The sequence below is a fragment of the Herpailurus yagouaroundi genome, unplaced genomic scaffold (genome assembly GCF_014898765.1).
Source record: "Herpailurus yagouaroundi ecotype Mexico unplaced genomic scaffold, PumYag 67690, whole genome shotgun sequence".
Taxonomy (NCBI): Eukaryota; Metazoa; Chordata; class Mammalia; order Carnivora; family Felidae; genus Herpailurus; species Herpailurus yagouaroundi.
In genome coordinates, this window is record NW_024420490.1 from 5378536 (window position 1) to 5401694 (window position 23159).

Sequence of the window (23159 nt, forward strand, 5' to 3'; positions counted from 1 at the left end):
TCCATTAAGCAAAGAAAGAAAATCAAGTTCATGATGACAAAATGTTCACAACTGCTTCTCAAAACCACACCCTCGAGGCGTGGCTGCTCCGAGCAGGGCCTGCCATTCTTTGACAGGTCAGAGCCTCAATAACAAGCATAACAAGCACGTGAGAGAACCAGGGAGGAAGGGTTTCATCCTTGTAGGCGCTCCAAACCTTTTATTCCCATTCTTCCTTGATGCTCTTACTAAAAGGCTGATGATTTTCAGCAAAGTAGACAGATACCTTTCCCCTCACTTGATGAGAAGCTGACTATATCCGTGGAGGCACAGCACCTGGCCCAGAGGAGGCGCTCAAGAGTGTGTGCAGAGTGGAAGAATGATAGTAAGAAGAAAAGGATAAAAAGACAGAAAGACGGGAAGGATAAAGGGAGGGAGGGCCAGAAGGACAAGTGGATAGGCAGGTGGAAGGACAGGCAGAAGCAAGAATGTCCAGGGCAGGTGTGCCTTATCACATGCCCCAGCCGTGGAAAATGCACGGTGCCTCGTGGGGTGGGAGCGAACACACCCACGTCCTCTACCACAGGTCTATCTGCCCTAAAAGTGGAACGAGGGGAGCCCGCAGTGCTCTTCCTCCCAGCCTTTTAACCTTCCAGGGCTTTAAGAAAGGCCTGTGCCACAGACCCTAGGTGTCTATTTACTAGAAAAAAAAAAAAAATGATGAGTTTGTGTGGAGTTCATTTTCTTCCCTTCGTTGCAGGCTAATTCTATTATCATTCATTATTAATAAACCATCCATAGAAAAGACTGATACTGTCACTGACTAAAGATGTTTCTGAAAACACAAGTGACTCAGAGGCTCAAAGGCACCAAAAATGAAAAAACAGACAGTAAACAAAATGCTGCTTCCAAAGGCAAGGTCCCTTCCCACTCTTCTCCTTTGCCACCACATTTGTGTGATAATGATTAATGCCCGAGGAAATGGTCTATTGATACCTGGGAAATGGCTGTCAACATCAAGTAGCTGGGGCAATTCAACCTCCCCAACAACGAAGGGTTTCCCTAGCGAGAATTCCAGCCACTGGGAAAGCCAAACATAGCTGCACCTTGAACACGTGAACAGGAATGAACTGGCATGGCGGAATGTTTCTTCAAATAAGACTGATTCACCACAGTTTTTAATTTGAAAAAGTCCTTGATGCTTCAAATGTTGAAACTAACATTAAATATGAATAAATCACAGAAAGAGGAAAAGATAAATCAAATCCTCAGCCCTTTATGAATTTTTAAAAACATTTGTGACAGAAAGCTTTTACATTTTACACGGTGACATTTTTATTTAGTGCCACAGGGCTTTCTAAATTGGATAAAAAATGAAATCCAAAATATTATGCCACCCCTCCACTGCTGCTAAGTACTCAAACTAATACTATTTTGTGATTCCAAGGAAACATCAAGGAGGAAAAAAGTGTGTTGTTATTCGGCCATAAGGTCAAATTTGATGAGAAACCGTTCTTAGAATTATCTTCAAAAACCAGGAATTGACAGGAAAAGTAGGCACTGTCCAAGTGTCATTCACATTCCTGTTCACACTTCCAACAGCATCGCCATCAATCTCTGTTTTTCCCTTTCGGACCAGACTGAAGTATCACTATCATTAACTCATTAGGAAGAAGAAAAGAAAAACCACTGGCACGCCAGTTTTCACTGACAGTGGAGAGAAGAAATCAGGAATATGCAGAAGGAAACACTATGCTCAATCCTGACTTGGGTTCCTTTCTGGGAAAAAAAAATGAAGCTTCCAGTGGTTTGGGCGTTAAACCAGGTGCCTTCCTTTAGAGACCTTCATAGGTTGTATGCTTGGACAACTCCCCCTTATTTAGTAACAAAAGGAAGCACTGCCCGTGGTCCCTGATGCCCTGGTTTACAGGACTGTGCAAGCTAACAGACATCAAGAAGATCCACCGGTTAAATACACTTACTTCTATACAGAAAAACACGTAAAGAACAGCTTACTTTGTTCTGTTTTCTTGCTATTTCAGAAAATACAGCACGCTGGCCTTTGCATGGATCCCAGCAACAGGGGTGATGGTGTGGCTGAAAACGCACTCACCTTCCAGGGGTGCTGGGCTTATTAGCTCCTCCTTCCTTCCTCTTGGGCCATGATTGGAGGTCAAGAGTAAGTCAAGATCCTCCCCTCTCAGCTTGGTCTCCCAGGCGTCCCAGAAATGGGAAGTATTCAGGAGTTGCTCTCTTCTCTAAGAGCTAGAAGAAGTATAGTTCCCAGGCGAGTGGCACGGGTATCACCGGGAACTTGTTAGTAAAGCAAATTCCCGGGCCCCACCCCAGGCTTTCTCAATCAGAAACTCTGGGGATGGTTCCTGGTAGTCTCTGTCTGAACACACCCTCCAGGGGACGCTGATGCACACTCGAGATTGAGAAGCACTGACCCAGAGGTAGGAGGGATTCCATTAGCACTAGCCAAATACCTTTCAAGGATTAACAACTCAGGTGCCTATTCTCATATCTTTATAAATCATAAGTGGGGCGCCTGGGTGGCGCAGTCGGTTAAGCGTCCGACTTCAGCCAGGTCACGATCTCGCGGTCCGTGAGTTCGAGCCCCGCGTCGGGCTCTGGGCTGATGGCTCAGAGCCTGGAGCCTGTTTCCGATTCTGTGTCTCCCTCTCTCTCTGCCCCTCCCCCGTTCATGCTCTGTCTCTCTCTGTCCCAAAAATAAATATAAACATTGAAAAAAAAATTTTTTTTTTAAAAATCATAAGCTGTCTTTTTCACTCTTCTTCCTCTTCTCTCTCTCTTTCCAGAAGGCTTTGTTGCCTTCTACCTTCTCTATTCTCAGCTGGCATAACAATTGGTCATTCCTACTAAATCAGTCAGTGCAGAGAGGAATGAGAGTTTAGGAGAGCCAACAGGGTGACAATGTCACTGAGGGGAAAGAATGGGGACATAGGTGGCCATGGGATTCTTCACCAAAGAAGCCCTGAAAGGATGGATGGGACAGATGGACGAATGGACGGAAAGATGGTTTTGTACCAACAACGAAAGACCATACCTAGGCTCATACTACCATGAAGGTCAAGTGGGCAGATCTGCATGAATGTAGTGACCTCCAGAGAGAGCCACGTCCTGCTGCTCCTCCACAGTGTTTCCCTCTATGGGCATGTTAGGTGGGACATCGCTTCATTGTAGGAGACTGTCTCACACTAAAGGACATTAGGTGACCTTTGCTCCTGCCCACTAATAGCCTGCAGTGCTCCTCCGTCAATGCATCCACCCCAAACGCCCTACGCCTTTCTAAACGCCCCCTTTGAGAACCTCTGTCCTCCGCCCTTCCTCTAAATCCAACAACAAAGACAAGGAGTAATGAATTACTGCTTTCCCACCTGGCTTTCAGCTTCCCCTACACCTCTGAAAACATCTTTGGTCCAGTGGGCTAAAAGTGAACAGAACCCGAACTTTCAAAGGGCAATGCCTAGGGGCGCCTGGGTGGCTGAGTCAGTTAAGTGTCCAACTCTAGATTTTGGCTCAGGTCATGATCTCACAGTCCTGAGATCGAGCCCTGAGTTGGGCTCCACGCTGAATGTGGAGCCTGCTTGAGATTCTCTCTCTCTCTCTCTCTCTCTCTCTCTCTCTCTCTCTCTCTCTCTTCCTCCCTCCCCTTCAAAATAAATAAACATTTAAAAAAAAACTTTAAAGGGCAATACCTAGCTCCAGTACACACATAGGTCAGATATAATTGAAGGCCAGGCCTAAGGAGACAGAAAAATCAGGGAATCACATCCAGACGTCTCTCATCCACTTTAAGGCAGTGACGAAGGACGTTAGGCTTATAGCAGCTGTGGAAGAGGATTTAGCATCTCCATTCCTTGCTTCCTCGGCAGGGTTCCAAGATCTTGCCCTCTGGGTGCCCTAAGAAGACGGCTTATTCAGGACAAGCACCGGCCATACACTTGGGGGCTGTGTGGACTCAGCTCAGGACCCGGCTCTTTCATTCCTAAGAGATGTGCAAACAGGCCCATTTTACCATCTGCCTTGTGAAGGAACAGCTGAGCGCTTCCTCTTCTCCGTGCTGTGGTCTAAAGACCTCTTAGTAGCCACATCTGTGCTACTCTGCTCTGCTTGCCCCCCAGCTCGGAAGCCACTGCTTGGTCTCGGAAGACATGTACATATAGATGGCTGCATAAAGCCGAAAGCTCTACAAATCGACAACTATTGGTTGCCACCGACAATGAGCTACTATTGCTATTGATCTACTTCAACAAACAGTAATCACCAGGCTGCCATCAACTTTTGCCTCTCCTACCACATCCTAATGTCCATTTAAAAAAATGACTTTTAAAAATAAACAATTAAAAAAAGCATTCCTTCAAATATTTAAGACCAGAAGCCTTTCTCCTACTAGCTTTCTCGACAGAACCCTACATAAAGTTTCTGGGCGATTTTGTGTGTAGTAAGTAGGAGCGATCATATATATTCCTAGCTCTACAAGATCTGGTAATACAGCATCAAGAAAGATAACCCCCATATGATTTCAGTTACTGGAGCAAGTAATTTTTTTCCCCTCTTCTGTGCCAAAATGAAGAAACTAACGCTTGTAGGAAAGACAATCCCTGGATGTGAGCCCAGTAGAATCCAGTTCCCTAATGACTAATAGATCTGTTTCTCTTTGTGACCGCTGGAGCGTGAGACCAGGGTCCTGCTCAAACCAAGTCACCCCTGTGACTTCATTCTAATTCAGATGCAAACTCCTTTGAATGTATAAAATTTTCTAATTATAGGACAATGCTAAGGAGAAGGAAGTTTAAGTCCCATCTCTGAAAGTCTCCTCTCAGAATACTACGCATAACTCTTAATCACAGAGGCAATCAGGTTCAGTGGGTAGGGAGGAAAGAGAGAGAGAGAGAGCCCTATATTCAGTCAGTGAAGTCTCTCTGTTGGTAGACCAGGCTTTCGGATACCTATTCCAGAAGAGGGTGATTTTCTGAGAAGCTATATGTAGACATTACTCAAGTGTTCACATAAAGCCAAACACAAGAGATGACTTTTCAAACAGCTGGTAAAATACAAGATAAAAGATGGTTCTTTCAAGGCATTCCTTTTACTACCTTCGTGTTTAACGCTACTCCTTCCCTTTATGCTCAGCACAGATTTATTAAGTGCCTGCTCAACGTGAGGCAGGGAAGCAGACGAAAAGGCAGGAGGATGTTTCACATTATCACCAACACCGAAACAGCAATTCACTGGGTTCTCCAGAGTAGTGTGTTGACGAGTGTCCAACCATTTGGCATGGTTCTCCCAAATGTGAGTCATATACAAGATACGGAGAGGTATAGGCTATGGGAGATAGTGACCGGAGAAAAGAGAAACAGGATCTATATATAACCCTATCCACAACCTTTTAGCTTTCATTTACCATCGTAACTCAGAAAGATACACAAACTATTAAAACTCACTGTCAACTTTTAATATTTATTTTTACACATTCCTTTCATGAACACCTCTAATTGATGGTATCAGGAAAAGTCTGCTTGGTGCTCAGCAGAGAACGGTAGGAGCAGAGCCTAAGCCCTGTGAGCCAGCTCATGTCAGAGCTAGAAGAGAACAAGCACAAAGGAGCGTCCTCACAATGGGGGCCTGTGAGCTTCTAATGGGAGCCTTTTCTACTCGCTGGGAAATTTACATTAGCAACTGTCAATTCGTCCGCCTTTGGCTGGCTCAGCTTAAACTATTTGATACCAACAGGACATATGCTGGAATAAAATACAACTCAAAATTCTAAAGACAAAATACATGGTCCAGTAAAAGAAAAAATATATTTGTAGCTCCATTCTAGGGTCAGAGGTCATCTTTAAAACACCTCAGATACCACTGTGTCATTTCTGACATCTCCGAGAGGCATGCTTCAGTCTATTTTTAAACACCGCTATAAGAAAAAAACTTCTTAAGTAATCTCCTGATTTTAAAATTGGGCTTCAGACTTACGGTTACCCATATAATGTTTATTTCCCCAGTTGTCTTGAAAAGTTAGCAAAAGTTCAAATTACGTTAAACCTCTTTGCCCAATCATGGTCAAAGACCCGGTCAGATCCATAGCTCCTTTAGAAGCATTTGTTAGCTGTATTACGCTTAGAAAGTTTAACTGCTTTTCTCTCCTTTTCTCTTCAGAAATAGTGGCTCCTTGAGAGCAGGACCTAGATGTAAATTATTCTCTCTACAAAGTAAAGGGTTAGTAAGCGTTGAACAGAGCAGGGAGTTTGAGGATGCCACGGACGCATGCGTTACCCTAGCATTAACAACCTCCCAAGACAACTGGTGAGTGAGTGGAGAGTTCCTTCTTGACAAACGAGACTAGGAGGGCCCACTGTTTGTCACTGTCCTGTATCAGCTCTTTGCAGCATAATCTCTGGTGACAGCATATTTTCCAGGATTATTTCCTAGACCTCTGTCGCCCATGGCTTACTCTCTTGTTCCCAGGCACACACCCCCAACCTCCTATTAATTACTGGTCACCATAAAGAAGAATCCAATCTCAACCATGTTCCTGGTAGACAGCTCACTGCCTGTGACTTCCAACTCTTCATCCTAGCCTGTTCCCTCACGTTCTCTCAAGTTCCTACCTATTATGATCAAAAAACCCTCATGTGGAGGATTCATTATCATCCAGGTATGTGTACATACATGCGCACCCACGCACGTGCACGCGTGCGCGCGCGCACACACACACACACACACACACACCATTCTCTTGTGCTGAAATCATTTTCCAAAGTACGCTCCCAAGATGTCGTACCAACTAGCAAGTGCCAAAACACCGAATCCCACAATCTGGTAAATATGGAAAACATAGAACACTTGATCTAATCCTTGCATAATAGCAAATTAAAAGCTCTGAGAAGTCCTGTAGTTACCGTTTAACCTTAGCATTATCTAAGTGTCTTCTAAGCTCAACTAGTACTTCTTGTGCTACTTATGAACACATCACAAGAATGAGTAGTGTATGGAAGAGCTGGATGAACATCACTGCCTCTACTTCCTGAAGTCTCCTGGCTCATCCTCTTTGTTTCCTAGACTCACAACTTGGAATCCACCCTTGATTACCCTCTTACTGAATGTTATCCTGTCAAATCCACCACCAAAGCTCTGTTTTCAGATTTGCCCCTTCTTCTCTGACCCCAGCCTAGAGCCCTGTTACTATCACAGAGACCATTTCACTAGTTTTCTAGACAAGGATCCTATTCCCCAATTCAGGCTACTGCCTCTGATCTCCCATGAGACTCAACTTTTAGTCAACCTCCACTATCACCCCTTACTATCTCCCTTAAAACACTCTGAATATATACTGCTTCTTAATGGCTGTTCACAGAAAGTCCCAAAGCCCTGAAGACATTTACTTCCAATTGCTGCAACCTGCCATACCTCTCAGTGGCTGGTACCTTTCCCTGTACTCTTAAGACTATTAGCAACCTTTTTCTGAATATAAAACACGGATGCCCATCTTTGATGCCTCCATTAGGCCTTCCAGGCTTTACTCTTTCAATCTGTACAATAAAAACTTTAGTATCTATCATTCTACTGAACATGTATATATGGAGTCTGCTTTACGTTAGTATATTTCTCTCTCTTCCTGAGACACATGTGTGCATTTGTGTGTATCAGTCGAAAGATGTATCTGAGAACTGGAGCCAATTCTACCATTTATCATGCACTTTATCTTCTGCCAAGATTTGCTCATTTGGGTCATTTGTTTGCATTTTCAATAGCTCTAGAGACCATGCCCTAAAAAGACTGGCAAGATCCATAGAACACATTCACAGGTAGGATTTTCTCTTTGTCAAAACAAAATAACTTATTGAATGTTTAGTAGGGGCTTCACTCATGCTGGGGAAATGCAGTGTTGAAGAACGAATCAAAACCTACTTAAGTGCTCAATGAGGTGGAGAATGTACATTCAGACAACATTAAAATCATAGAAGGCAGCTCTCCAAACATCTGACGGTATATGAAAATACTGCTTATATTTTACCTCCACTGTGCCCAAGAGAGAAGCCTGCATCCTATTTTGTTGTAAGATCATCTTTTTCACAGAGGATGAACAGGCCAAAGTAAATTTCCATTTCATATACCACTTTGACAAAATACAATTTGCCATTATGCCCTAAAAGACTATTTTCCACCGCTATGACAGATAAAAGGAAAACATAACCCTTCTTTCTACTAGAGGATTACTTTTATCTTTTGCTTAACAATGCTCCCTTTTTAGATGCATCTGGAGAATTTAAAGAGTATGGTTAAAGGAGACAGAAGGATGTGATGGCAGGAGTAAATACCATGGGCCTGGTCTGAGTGTTGTTCATCCAGGGCTTTCACATGACACTTGCTGTACTTTTGTGGACCGAGTCCTAATTTTTCTATAAAGTAGCTGTATGAATTCAATTAACATACAAAGATGCTCTCCGGATTTAAAATATTTTGATTTATTTAATCATAACATAGTCTAGGCTATTTCCCTTGCCGGGGATAGCACCTCCTCCCCCAGTGTATTTGAATCCCATCTCACTTTTAAGGTTCAAGGGAAGTCCAACTGGCTAAATCAAGGTTTCAGTAATGTTTCTACTGACATGCAGCCCACGATGGATCACGGCAGTTTTATGGCATACTTGAGGGCAAAACCACACTTAGTAGTTTTCCTTTATACCTCAGAAATATAGAAGGTTGGCCTGCCCCCTTCCTTCCTTCCTTCCTTCCTTCCTTCCTTCCTTCCTTCCTTCCGCACTCTTTTCCAGAACTACCATGAGCCATGATCTATGCCGCAGGCTAGGTTAACAAAGATGGGATGGGCAGAGTCCTGGATCTTTACTGAGTTCAAAATTTAACAGTCCGTCTCGGACTCATTAACAGAGCATCATAGTACAAAGAGATAAACACTACAACAAAGGTGTAGAGAAGAGAAAACAGGAGCTATTAATAGTTCCACATTGGAAAATAAGACTCACAGCAACGATGAAGCATGAGGCAACTTCTGAAGAGTGAGCAGAAACTTGCTGGGTAGAGAATGATGGAAAGGGTATTCTACCTGAAGAAAAGCAGGAGCATAGGCGAGAATGTTTGTGGGGAAGGGGGCAGTGCAGTCACGGGTGGAGGAAGGGAGAGCTTCCTGGGTCAGGAGGCCAGCAAGGTAAGTTGGGGCCCATGCTAAGTTTGCGCATTATCTTAAAGGCAACCAGCAGCAAGCAGAGGTGTGGTGTGGTCAAATTACTGACTTTAAGACCAATGATCCAGTGGCATTGGGAGGAATGAAGAAGAAAGGAAAGACATGCACAAGTCAAGGAGGTGAAGAGGAGGATGATGGAGTGATCCAACTGAGGCAGTGAGGGTGAAAGTGTAAAAGAGAGGTTCGAGAAGTATTTAGACCACCTACCTCTCTCTACTCCATGGTCACCACAGGGAGAAATCAGTGATCGTGAACTGGTTTGGATATACATGGACAAAACCCAAGCTCTGTTACGTCCTTAAGTCTACATATATGCATTCTACGTGGGTACAGAGTGCCAATGACATGCCAAGAACAACATTAAGTTCAGATCCTGATTACAAGAGGCAAAACAGGCCCAACACAGAGACTCGGGGATGCATTTCAGAGAATCTATCCTAATGTGAAGAATCACAGTGAATGTGTTCTCAGTGCTCTGAGGCTGGCGTGGTGACGTTTTGTAGAAAAAGTAGGCCTGTGATAGCTGTGAACAGTCAGCTTACTGTTAAAACACCAATCAATCTACCATTTGAAAATGAAAATATGAAAAAAAGATTTTTTTAATGTTTTATTCATTTTGGAGAGAGAGAGAGAAAGAAAGAAAGAGAGACAGAGTACAAGAAGGGGAGGGGCAGAGATAGAGAGGGAGACACAGAATCAGAAGCAGGCTCCAGGCTCCAAGCTGTCAGCACAGAGCCTGGTGCAGGGCCCGAACTCATGAACTGCAAGATCATGACCTGAGCCAAAGTCGGACGATTAACCGACTGAACCACCTAGGTGCCCCCAAAAATGAAAATATTTTTTTTAAAAAACAGAGATACCTAAGAAGTTCTTGACACAAATGAAAAAGCATCTTTCTAATCTGACAAGTGTAAAGTAAATAGTTGAGCCAACTAAGTCTCCCAAAATGTCTTTGCTAGAGATGAAAGTGGGAAATTTGTTTCCCCAAAAGAAATTTCCAGAGAAGATTTTATGTCCTTCAGAGCAAGAAAGGGAAATGAAATTGTTTCAGTCACAGAGGAGGTAATATTTGGAGCGATGTTTTATTGTTTTGTTTTCAATCAAACTGCTATTTATAAGGCTAGGGCATACAATGGCATATCGGTTAGCCTTCAAAAAGAAGGAAATCCTGAAACATGGTACAACATGGACGGACCTTGAAAACATTACACTAAGTGAAATAAGCCTGTCACAGAAAGACAGATACTGTATGATTCCACTCACACGAGGCACCTAGAGTAGTCAGATTCATGGAGACAGAAAGCAGAAGGGTTGTTTTCAAGGGCTGAGGGGAGGGGGAATGTGGAGTTAGTGTTTATGGGGGACAGAGTTTCAGTTCTGCAGGGTGAAACGATTTCTGGAGACAGTGGTGACGGCTGCACAACAACGTAAATGGACTTACCGTCACGGAAGTGTGCACTCACAAATTATTAAAATGGTAAATTTTATATTAGGTATGTTTTGTCACAACTTCTTAAAAGGCTAAGAGTATACCTCTCTTTCCCTACAAGCTTCTCTCTAAGTATGAATGTTAACTAGAAAGGCAAGAAACTGCTCATGACCCTCTGGTATCCTATCCTGATACTTAATATTTAACCATAAAATAATCAGGGGTGCAGACAGCATCAAACAAGGTGAGCTGGAGAACAAACTCATCTTTGTCCAGAAGCTCATTTCAGTCTTACAGGAAACACTCCTTCCATCGAGACGATCTCTCAATCTGGCTCCTGCTATACAGCTCTGACTTTAATGCTGCAGGACTCATTCTTCACTTTCATTGCCTGCTCCAGACTCCCAAAGAACAACACTTACTCCTTTTTTAAAAAAATCATCCAGTCTCCCCGATTTCATAGAAGAAGGCAAGAGAAAACTGCATCAAAACTTTAAGACTCAATCACACTCGCTTTACATTTTCTTTCACTGCAAAGAACAAGTTCACATCACATACTTATTCAAAACAGGAACTTCCTAAATATACCCAGAGGTCAGGTACACACTGGTTATATCTTCTAGACAGAGAGTGAAATTCTTAGAAAGGGCACCCTGAGGCGCTTCAACAACGGAGATCCTCAAAGAGAGATCAAATTAATCTCAGGGCATTCTAGGTATTAATGACTACAACATGCTCATTCGTCAATGAGGAGTGAACACAAAATCTGTGCCGTCCATGAAAACATCCTACATGTCAACCACTGGAACTTTCTCACCCTCTCCACGGTCCTACTGTGGTTGCTTGGAGTCTCGTGAACAGCACTGACTACGCTCTCTGCTTTGTATTTATGGCTACTTATGTCTGTGTCTGTTTAACTGACTAGAACGTAAGGTGGGGGGGGGGGTGAGAGCTGTGTCCTGCTAATCTCTGTGTTCATTGGAGACACTAAACACTCAGAGTTTCCTCCAGTCGACAATAAATTCAACATTCATCAAAAATATTTAGATCTATGGAGAAAGTTCTATGTACAATGTGTTTTCTAGGTGCTGGTGACAGAAGAACGGAACAAGTAAAGCTGCCCCCCCCCCACCGCTTTCATGATAGCATCTGGCAAGAGGAGCGAATTAGTATTAAGTAGGGTTCCTCTCTAAGAGCAAAGACTATGCGATCTTGGGCAGGTCACTCCACGTCTCTATACCTCTGTCTCCTTGTCTGAAATGGAGATGATAACGTGTACCTTATAGATTTTCTAGGATTACAAGGAAAAAATGCATATGAAGTACTTAGCCATTACTGCCGTTGTTGAATTTTACTGAATAAAAAAATCGATCACTATAATGCTTCTTTATGAATCTAGTTACAAAGAATGACTGTTTTGATTACGGCAGCTTTTCAAAACGGCAGGTTAAACTGCCCCATTCCTTTGCTTGGGGAATGGAGAGCATGAAGCGACTTTTACAAGACGGTCACGCAGCAAGACGAGCTTGGAGCAAAGCGATAATTCTGAAAAATGAGCAAGGAAGAAAAGCAATAGCAATCACCATAGAGTCACCGCCTGGGAGGAAAAGCAGACAACACAAAGAAACTCGGAGAAACAACTAAGGCCAGAGCCGACAACCCACAGAGCTTTCAGGTCAATAAAGCTTCAGTTAAGGTGGCGCCCTGCAGTGAGTGGCCGGAAGACTGTTCCAGAAGCCCCTCAAATACAGGCCCGTGCCAACTGCTTCTGGCTGCATCCAAACTGTTATCTACTGTTAACGATGGAAAAACAAGGCGTGTGTCTGGGAAAAATGGCCTGTTGTCAGAGAACAGAAAGCCTTTTATTGAGAATTTGGAGCCTTAGGAGCAAACACACCACCATAGAAAATCACTCCGAGCCATCTTTTACAAAGCTTGGCATCCATTCAATAAGAGATGAAGAAATCCTAAATCGTTAGGCCAAACAGATACCCCTCCCGAGGCAGTTAAGAAACATGGGCCAAATGAGACCATAAACTCATGTGGTACAGATTTCTACAGCCACCGGTAGAAATTACCGACAGACCCTTAGACGTGCAAAGCTGAAGTCATAGTCCTCTACCTGGAAGTGGACAGGCCTCCTGCCAAAGGCTGTTTTCTTAAAGGCTTCATTCAGTATCAGCAAGGAGAAGACAAGTGGAATTCTGTTCAGATCCAACAGGTAGTGTATCAAATTCCACAAACCTTTGCGGAGTGCCCACCACGACCCAGCCCACAAGCCAACACTGCTTTCTTACGTTGGTTTTTTTTGTATGTTTTCAAGAAGCTGCTATGTTTTCAGCTATAATATAATATAATATAATATAATATAATATAATATAATATGGATTCACACATAATGTTGACAGGAGTCAATGCAACCACCAAATTCCAGTTCTCCCACATCCTCGAGGTACCTAGAGCCTTATAACTAAACACTCCACAGCCTTTTTTAGAGACATGTGTCACGAAGTTTGTAATGTTTCACGAAGTTTGTAATTTTCACTAAGTTTGTAATGACATGGGAAATTTTATATAAGGCTAAGTGGAAAAGATGCACAAGTATGTGTGTGAAGAAAATTATGTGTATGGTATGATCTCAACCGGTTAAAAATGTATGGCAAGAAAGGCTGAAAGTAAATACCAAAAACAAAACAAAACAAAAAAGTCAACAGTGTTTGCCCCAGAGTGATTAAATGAGAGTGCTTTTTACTTTGTTTTCTATTACTCTACTTTCCAGTGTTTCTACAAATCGGTTATTACTTTTATAATGCAAAAAATAAAGTTTTAAGAAAATAACGTACACTAACATAACTAGAAAAGATGACCTACCTCTCCACGTTACTGATTTCTTTCCATAAGGCCTGATTTGATTTGCAACACCTCCTAACTAGAAATCACAGGCAGCTTTTATTAGGGGGTCATTCTATTTCCTTCTCGAAGTCATTAGGAAGGATGTTAAGAACATCAGATGTAAAATGAGTCACGGCGGTAATTCACAAGACGCCACCCATTTAGAGCATTGCCTGCCATTTATTACCACCCTTTACTTATAGTTATTCATCAGCTCTTAAACTCAGTGACTAAGTAGATGATAGAGTCATTTCCAATTAATGTTGTTCCCAGGTAAAGTATTGAGGCATTTTATCACTGTTTTCAAAGCTAAAAAACATATTTCCCGCTCTTCTAATTAAACCCATGAATTCCTAGTCATACGCGTGACAGTAGCTGAAAAAAAAGTTGAGTTTACTTTGTAACGTTTTCACATATGGTCACAGAGGATACTTCTGGATTCCTCAATTTCCAGCATTTGAAGAAGTACTGATTTAAAGGTGTGATGTATTTGCGTGGGGTCTCTATAGCTTTATAGATCTGTTTTCTAGTGGTTCTCCAGTTCTTCACAAGGAAAAACTCTTTTTAAACACAAACCGAAGTAATGATTGCAAACAGTTTCTCAAGTGGGAGAAAAAACAAATGTGAGGAAAGCCAGACCCCCCAAATTTTGAGGTTTCATTTTCCCCTGAGCTTTTAGAACAATTTACTTAAGTGTATCACAATCCAAAAAAAAAAAAAGACATCGATTTCACAGCTGTTTTCATTTCTCAGCTATTTGACAACCGTCTCCACTTAATGTGAACATACTTTGATTTTGCTGCCTTTCAAAAATCACGCTTGACTTTTTTCTTTTTTTTAAAGGATTCAAGTTTATGGTGTGGACGGATTGAATCAATGCACTTTTAAGAGGAATCTTTTGGTCGAATGATTCCTGGTCTGCTGGAGAAAAAGTTCAATTCAGCCTATGCTCAGTTACCACACATATTCATTCATTCACTCAAAGTTACAAGTCTCTTTAGTAGCGAGTCTCAGGTGCAAAAGGAGTTCTCTTAAGGCTGGAAATTCTCTCTCTGATGCATGATGAGTTTTAGGCAAATTAGATCCTCACCAAATGAACAAATGGTATGTCTTTCATTACTCATTTTGCATGTTCTCATTTTCCTGTACTAAAATATTTCCCCATTCTCTTCTCCTTTCTCTGTAACACACACAAAGACACCAAAACACACAAAATAGAGAGGAAGAAAACCTTCATTTGAAAAAACAAAACAAAACATGACATCACCTATTTTAATCACATGCTTTCTTAAATGGCACTTTTTACAGTTCTAGGTTATTTTTAAAAAGGTACTTTTCGTTTTTGTTTTTTTTTTTTTTTTACAGGAGTGGGGGGAGACACTGTGCACAGTAAAATATCCCAATTGATGCATTTTCTGGTCTTGAGAAATTCCTTGTCCTTTTCTACCACAATGGAGAATGTTCTGTTCAGTGCTTTCCACTTTTGAGTTCCCGAGAGCAGAAGTTCCTCTTGTTGCCTTCCACAAAGTCTCGCCACAGGCTCCACACAGGGAAAACAATACGATTCATGGAAGATGGTGACAAAGGAGGACAGAGAGCAGGAATCGGGCTTCTGGAGTTTCTAACCTCTTCCCCACTCCTGAGTTATTATCCTTAATTTATTTCAGACAGATGGGTTTCAGATGGTTATCTATCTAATTCTACAGGGATTTTCAGTGAAAGATTTCTACGTCCGCCGCACCAGAGGACAAGGAAGAGTTGATCAGGCCTCAGTATTGGCTACTTCTCCCTTATTCCTAACCTGCTCACCATGCCTCGAGTTAGAGGGGGCTCCCCTTTTTTTAGCCATCAGGGGACCAGAGAACAAGCAACCATCAAACCTCACCTAATTCTTCACTTCCTCCCAAACTGTTTAGCCTTCTCTCTTTGCGACAATGACCGCTGTTTCTCCACAGCACCTGATTTCTAATTTCTTGACCATCTCCATTCACTGCCTTCAGTCACTGCTTCTCTGGATACCCTGGCTTCTCTCTAGTCATTGAGTTTCATGACAAGACAATCAACCCACATTAGAATCTTCACTTCATACAGACTTTCTGAACTCAAGTCAGGGTTGGGCTACACACAAGCATACTGCTCTGTGGCCCCATAAAACCATTTCTTAGCACTTGGAAACAATGATCCCGCCCCTAACCCAGATGTATCTCTTTTGGCCTTGCTAATTTTTTCAAGACCTCTTTTCAACTCTTATTTGGATGCTTTTCTCCTCTCCTGCCTAGTGGTCAATGACTAAAGGCTCTAGTCGGAAAAAACTGGCATTGTGCGAACTCCTGGGCAGTGAATACAAAAATTACACCAAAATGTTAGAGATCCTATAAGCCTTACTGGAAAGCACAGTCAGGTTGCCCGTCCATTACATCCTTCCCACCTCTATGTTGCAGAGACAGTGTGACACGCATTACTTAGGCAGATTCCTTACATGCGTGGGCACAGGGTTACCAGCTTCATAACGTTTCAGCCTCTTCCAAATCAAAAAACAACATCTGTATTCCCATCACTGGAAAAAAACTGGATTCTAAATTATGAGCAAGGGGCGCCTGGGTAGCTCAGTCGGTTGAGCGTCCGACTTCGGCTCAGGTCATGATCTCACGGCTCGTGAGTGAGTTCGAGCCCTGCATCGGGCTCTGCGCTGACAGCTCAGAGCCTGGAGCCTGCTTCGAATTCTGTGTCTCCCTCTCTCTCTGCTCCTCCCCCGCTCATACTCTGTGTGTCTCTCTCCTTCAAAAATAAATTAAAAAAAAATTAAAAAAAATTTTAAATTATGAGCAACCTACTGTCTCTGTTTCTAACAATGCCTGAATGTGGAAAGGGTCCTGGGGTTTGAAGCAAAAGAACTCTATCTGAAATTAGACACAAAGGGACACACAATGTGTGCGGCTCTCTCGATGCAGCAGCTAGACAATGCTAACACTGTACCAGGAGGGCGATTTGGGATTACTTCAGGATCTAAAATCTTGATACTTTACATCATCACTTCTCTTATCCACTTTCTTTTAACTTTATGCATTGGTTTTTGAGAGCAAGTGAGCAAGCGAGCAAGCACTAGTGGGGATGGGCAGAGAGGGAGAGAGGGAGAGAGAGAATCCCAAGCAGGCTCTGTGCTGTCAGCACAGAGCCTGATGCGGGGCTCATACTCAAGAACTCTGAGATCATGACCTGAGCCAAACTCAAGAGTCAGATGCTTAACAACCGAGGCACACAGGCGCCCTTAACCACTTCCTTAAGAGTCTAGAAAAGGTACCCAAGAACTTTCGGAAAAGCTGCTTCTAGTAGAGAAAATGAGAGGCCCAACTAAGAAATCAAAATAAAAAGAACAGACTGAACAGATGCTACCAAAACAAATGGAGCAAAACATATTAAAATCACTGGTGGGTGAAAATGCTTAGCAAGTGAAAGAAGAAAAAAAACGAGGCAGTAAATTCATCTTTACCACTCCTAACTTCCTCAACTTAAATGAGCAAAACAGAAATACAACTTGGAAAGGACAGAGACCCCAAAGATCCGCCTTTAGTTGTTGCCAATTCTATTCCTAAAAGTTCAAGCATCGGTGTAATTGAGGCAAGACTCCTGAGTCACAGGTCATTCTTGAAACGGCTTAACGATGGCCTTAGGATGAAGAAGTGACTTTTAAGGCGATCCTGGCATACTATACATTTTATAGCCCAGGTTTAGAAAGACAGAAATCTCTATCAGAGGTGTAAGTAGGGTTCCTGTGTTTATGCTTCCATTTGCTTCTAGAGCACTTATGGGTATACATAAATCGGATCTGGACTCCACCATTAAAAGCTTGCATTGAGAAGAAGGCTGTCATTTTGTCCTTTTTACATGGCCTCTGATGCCACAGAAAAGTACAAAACAGGTAGCTGACTGAACGATCTCTGTGACCTAAATTCTTTAAATGTAAGAAAAGACACACCACTGAGCAAACTAAGCTGAGCAGCTTGTTTTAAAATTGCCAGTGTTGGGGCGCCTGGGTGGCTCGGTCGGTTAAGCATCTGACTTCGGCTCAGGTCATGATCTCGCAATTCGGGAGTTCGGGCCCCACGTCAGGCTCTGTGCTGACAGCTCAGAGCCTGGAGGCTGCCTCGGATTCTGTGTCTCCCTCTCTCTCTGCCCCTCTGCCCCTCGAACTCTGTGTCTCTTCTCTCTCTCAAAAATAAATAAACAGTAAAAAAATTGTTTTTATAGAGCATTAAATGTAATCTGTCCCAATGAAATTCAGTCGTCTAGACTATCATTTTATAGGTAAGGAGAATATCAGCGAGAAAAAGTACACGTGCGTGATCTTGTAAGGGCCACACAGAAAAATTTAAAACCTCAGCTTTTGGGAATGAAAAGCATCTGCAAACTTCAGGATTATAGATATTATGAAATAGTAATTGATGTAAGTAAAGAACAAAAGAGAGCCACAACGAAAACCTAGTAGATACTGCAGCCCACCCCACTGAAGAATGTCAACCGAATCAAATGAAAGCTTCAGCAAATGCGCAAAAGGCAGGACTTTCATTTCCTATCTCCAAGGGATTCTGGCACAGAAGGTGAGGAGAGGAAAAATCAGTCATAAAACTGGCTTTCCCTGCTACGTAGGATAAATTAGGTACTATCATTTACAATTACCAATCGCACAAAAAAAGAGATTCACCTTTTCTCAGAAAAACTATTTTGAATCCACTCTCCATAAACCTTCGGGCGGGGTGAGAGAGGCGGCAGTCCTGGTCACCATGAAACCCCTGAGGGCAAGCCACCACCCGGGCCACCTGCTCATCTTTCCTTCAGGGTCTGAGTGAACAGGGGGACCCTCAAGCCATCGGCAATCTCTTGGGACTGAGTAACTCATCTGCTAGCTCATCCTAGACTCAGACAGAAGACTTCTTCCTCAACTCATCGTTCCAAGATAAGAATAGTACCCTTTTCCCCTTAGCGGTAGGCAACACGAACACACATTAAACACTAACTCTAACGGCGATGAGATACCACTTCGCACCCGTGAGGATGGCTATTACAAAAGAAGCAAGCCAGCAAACAAACAGAAAATGCCAAGGGGCGAGGATGTGGAGAAAACGGAACCCGCGTGCACGGCTGGTGGGAACGCAAAATGGCTCAGCTGCTGTGCAGAACAGTATGGCAGTTTCACAAAAAATTAAAGATAGAATTACATATGATCCAGTAATTCCCCTTCTGGGAATATACCCAAAAGAACTGAGAGCAAGGCCTCAAACAGGTATCAGTAGGCCAACGCTCATTTTAGTATTATTCACTGCAGCCAAAAGGTGGAAAGTACCTAAATGCCTATCAATGAAGGAATGGATACACAAACTGTGATAGAGCCATAAAATGGAATATGGATTAGCCTTAGAAAGGAAGAAAATTCTGGGGCGCCTGGGTGGCTCGGTTGGTTGAGCATGCGACTCTTCATTTCTGCTAAGGTCATTGATTCCAGGGTGGTGGAATTGAGCCCCGCATCAGGCTCCGTGCTGACCACGGATCCTTCTTGAGATTCTCTGTCTCTCTCTGTCTCTCTCCCTCTGTCCCTCTCCCCCACTCGTGAATGCTCTCACTCTCTCTAAAATAAAAAAACTCTTTAAATTTTAAAGAAGGAAGGAAATCCTGGCACCTGTTACAACATAGATGAACCTTGAAGATATTATGCTAGGTAAAATGAGCCAGACACAAAAGGATGAATATTGTATGACTTCACTTATAAGAGGTACCCAGCCTAGTCAAATTTATAGAGACAGAAAGTAGAACGGTAGTTGCTAGAAGAAGGGGGAAAATGAGAAGTTAGAGGGACCGCGTTTCATTTTGGGAAAATGAAAAAGTTCTGGAGGTGGACGGAGATGATGATTGTACAATGATGTGAATGTATTTCATGCCACTGAATGTACACTTCACGATGAATACAATGGTATTATGTGTATGTTACCATAATTTAAAAACTTCCATATTTCTATAGAAGTACATAGAGAGCCTTCATGGGGATTTCCACTGGGAAGTAAAGCTGAGTGCGTGAAACTGAGAAAGGTCTTAGCTTTTGTTCTGTTGGAATTTTTTACCATGTACTTGAGTTATTTTCATTTTGAATAAAACCAAACAGAATTAAATCAGCCTTTACCCTGGAAATTCCTCTCTTAAAAATTCAGCCTAAAAAAACGACCAGGGAAGGTACCATCATGCATAGGTAAGGATGCTGTTTCTAATGTTAACAATGTAGAAGCAATGTAACTAGTTATTATGTGAGGACTGGTTCAATAAATGCTGGCACGTCTCTACAATGGGTGACCATGCACAGGTCTGAAAGAAAATGGGGCCTGTAACATGTTAAGTTCTAAAAGCAGGTGACATTTATGACCTCATTAGTGTCTGAAGAAGAGTGACATATAGATACTACATGCACATTTCTGTTCGGATAAAAGCCTGGAAGGTTCCAAATAAAATGATTGTTCCTGGATAACAGGATTAAGGGCAATTTCTATTTATTCATATTCTTTAACTGTGAAAAATTTGAACGTTTATTTGAGAGAGAGAGCATGAATTGGGGAGGGGCAGAGAGAGAAGGAGGGAGAGAGAGAAAGAAACCCAAGCAGGCTCTGCGCTATCGGTGCAGACCTGATGCGGGGCTCGATCTCACAAACTGTGAGGTCAGGACCTGAGCTGAAATCAAGAGTTGGACGTTTAACTGACTGAGCAACCCAGGTGCCCCAAGTTTTTATTATAATAATTATTGCAAAGAACTCCTGTAAGATCAGAGAGTAACAGGGCTATTTCCATTTTGAGAAGCAAACAAGCAAGGGGTTCAGGGAAGACTCAATAATGCAATGAGTAATTTACAAGTCACAAAACCTTTAAGGGTACCAGGGGCTACCTGTGCCATCTCCAGGCCCCAGCCTGAGGGAGCCAGAGAGGCTCCTGAGGGAGCCAGGGCCAATGCTGAGCCTTTCCCATATTTCACATCTTACAATCAACCTACTTTCACTCATTTCTCAGAAGAGTCAGCAGCTGAATTTTCCATATAAATATCTAATTCTGAGGTCTACTTTTCAGAACTCCCAACAATGATATGTGGCGATAATAATAAAATAATCAGCAAATTTAAGATAACTTTCAGCAAGCATATTCTCTCAATCCGTTGCAGATGAATATATTTTTTATTTTAGCCAACCACAGCCTGCGTTCATGTCCTTCTAGACAAGCAACAGACGCCATTAACAAACTTTTCAAGAAGTTTTCCTACTCTTACAGTAATGTTAAAACAATGTGTTTTCTTTTGTCACAAACTTTTTGTGCAGTTTTGAAAATATTATAAGTTAAAGCCAACAGAAAAAGACATAAAGAGACATACATATTTTATAGATATCATCAACTCTCCCCTTTAAAATGTTTTTCAACAAGAGACAGGAATATGGAAGACATATGACGCATTGTAAGCCTTACTTATCCTGTGGTTTATTTAGGGAATTGTATTTTGCGTTTGGAAAATGACAGACTTCTGCTTTTAGGTAGACAAGTATGAACAACTCACAGCAAGACACAAGACCACCTATCACTAAGCAAACTTTTAGGAAGTCAGATAATTTAGTGTCTTTATTTTACTGTGCATATGAGCAAATGAACATAAATAATCAGTACTACGAAAGTAGCCAAATATCTTTATCTCTCTCTCTCTCTCTCTCTCTCTCTCTCTCTCTCTCTCTATATATATATATATATATATATATATATAAAACAGTTCACCAGGACCCAGAAGTCACTACTCACAGCTTCTCCATTCACCAGGAAAACTCCTGATGTCCATGCCACCCAAGAGTGAAATGGCTCACAGCTAGCTCACTCTGCGTGGACATACTCTTCTCTCCTAAGTTAACCTGAAGAGCAAGCTGGATTTGTTTACTGCACAAACATCTGTAATTGCTAAACATCTCAGTGACATGGCGTAACAGTTACTGCTTGTGCAAACTGCCCATGTAAATTACTCTCTGCATCGTGCGCACATGAAAACCCAAGACACAGAGAAACCGAAAACATCTGTAAAAATTAATGGCCGAATTGACCAAAGGGCTGGGGCCGGGGGGGCGGGGGCGGGGGGACTAAAACAGCTAAATAGTTCCAGTGCAACATTTGGCTTTAGAAAAGACTCCTGCACGTTATACGTTCTGCCTTAACATATCCACAGCCTCCCCTCTGAGGGGGATCCTCGCCGGCATACACTTCACTGTAACCCACCAGGGCAAACCCATTATAAGTCTTGTTAGAAAACAGCGCAGACAAGATGCAAGATTAAGGGGCCTTATTACATCTCTAAAAGCAAAGAAAGAAATACCTCTTCTCCCATCATGCAGTCAGCCTCCTTTCTTCAGTTTGAAAAGGTCCCAGAACTACCCTGGAGCACTCCCACTTCCTTCCAACAGCCAAAGGCACAGAGCCTGAAGGACCCAGCCTACCCCTGAGTCATACTTGGGACCAAATGAGCAATGGAGAGAACAAAGCTCGCATTTGTTTACGGTTCAGGAAGCCAGGGCCGATTCATGGCTTGGGTGGCTTTGCGAGAAGTCCTCCTCCCTCGCCTGCGTTGCTGCAGGAATGTAGCTGTCTCCCGGGGACCCACAGGTGTGACCATTCAGACAAGGAACACACTGAAAGAGTGTTTATTTGGCAGGACCTGGCGGCCACTTCTGTTTAAAACGTCAGAGAGAAAATAAAAAGCCCACTATCTTTCAACAGATAATCTGCTGGGGAGTGACAGAGGTCCAGAAGATGGTTTGTATATGAAATGCCCATTGTAAAAATACCTGTGTTTTAAAGAAATAAAAATTAGTGGTGATACACAAAAATGAGTCATTTAAAAAAAGAAAACAAAAATGAAGACGAAAAAACAGCCGTGGCTTTATAGAAACATTCACCCTAGGAAAATGCCAGCAAAACCGTTGCCAGCCGTGCCAATCGGCAGTACAGTCGCAGATGGTAATAAAATGTTTAAATAGCAATCTTGTTTTTTCCCCAAATGAGATACCACTTGAATCACCATTTGCAATGGATTTGGAGCCCACTGGTTAAGAGTTCAAAGCTCCCGAGCCAGAGTGTCTGAGATCAAAATCCCAGCTGGGCTACTTCCCAGTTATATGATTTTGAGCAACTCATTTAACCTCCATTCACCTCAGTTTCCTTATCTATAAAATGGGGATAAAAGATTAAATAAGGAATAGATGTGGAGTGCTTAAAAAAGTACCCGGTACTTTTTTAGCTGGTAAAAAAGCACCCTATTAGCCACTATCACAAATCCAGGACAACTTCACAGGTCAGGTGCCGAGTCAACAGCATCCTGACCTTACTGCAGTCCCCATATACTTAGACTCTGACGGCCCGTTTCGCTTCTTAATTGCGGTTCATTCTTAAATTGTTTACTTGCCCTCATTGAAAAACCACTTATTCACTATCTAGTAACCACCTGCAGCGTAGGGGGCTTTGAATGAGACGCCATCTCAGGGCTCAAGAAATGTGCAATCTGCTTGGGTAAATAAGACATAGGTCTGTTTATACACCACACATACACACACAAAACACAAATATGGGAGA

The 23159-nt window shown here is 42.5% G+C and overlaps 1 protein-coding gene across 10 annotated transcripts in view; it reads right to left on the minus strand.

Moving 5' to 3' along the window:
- SH3KBP1 (SH3 domain containing kinase binding protein 1) overlaps positions 1-23159 on the minus strand; it is a 330782-nt gene that overhangs the window by 100865 nt on the left and 206758 nt on the right. The window contains exon 1 of one of the 10 annotated variants that reach the window (XM_040468257.1): positions 21907-22024. The exons of the other annotated variants lie outside the window; for them this stretch is intronic. Within the exon in view, the coding sequence (XP_040324191.1) occupies positions 21907-21921 (15 nt within the window). The 5' untranslated portion in view covers positions 21922-22024. Of the gene's footprint in view, positions 1-21906; positions 22025-23159 lie in introns of those variants that run through there. 10 annotated transcript variants of the gene reach the window in all.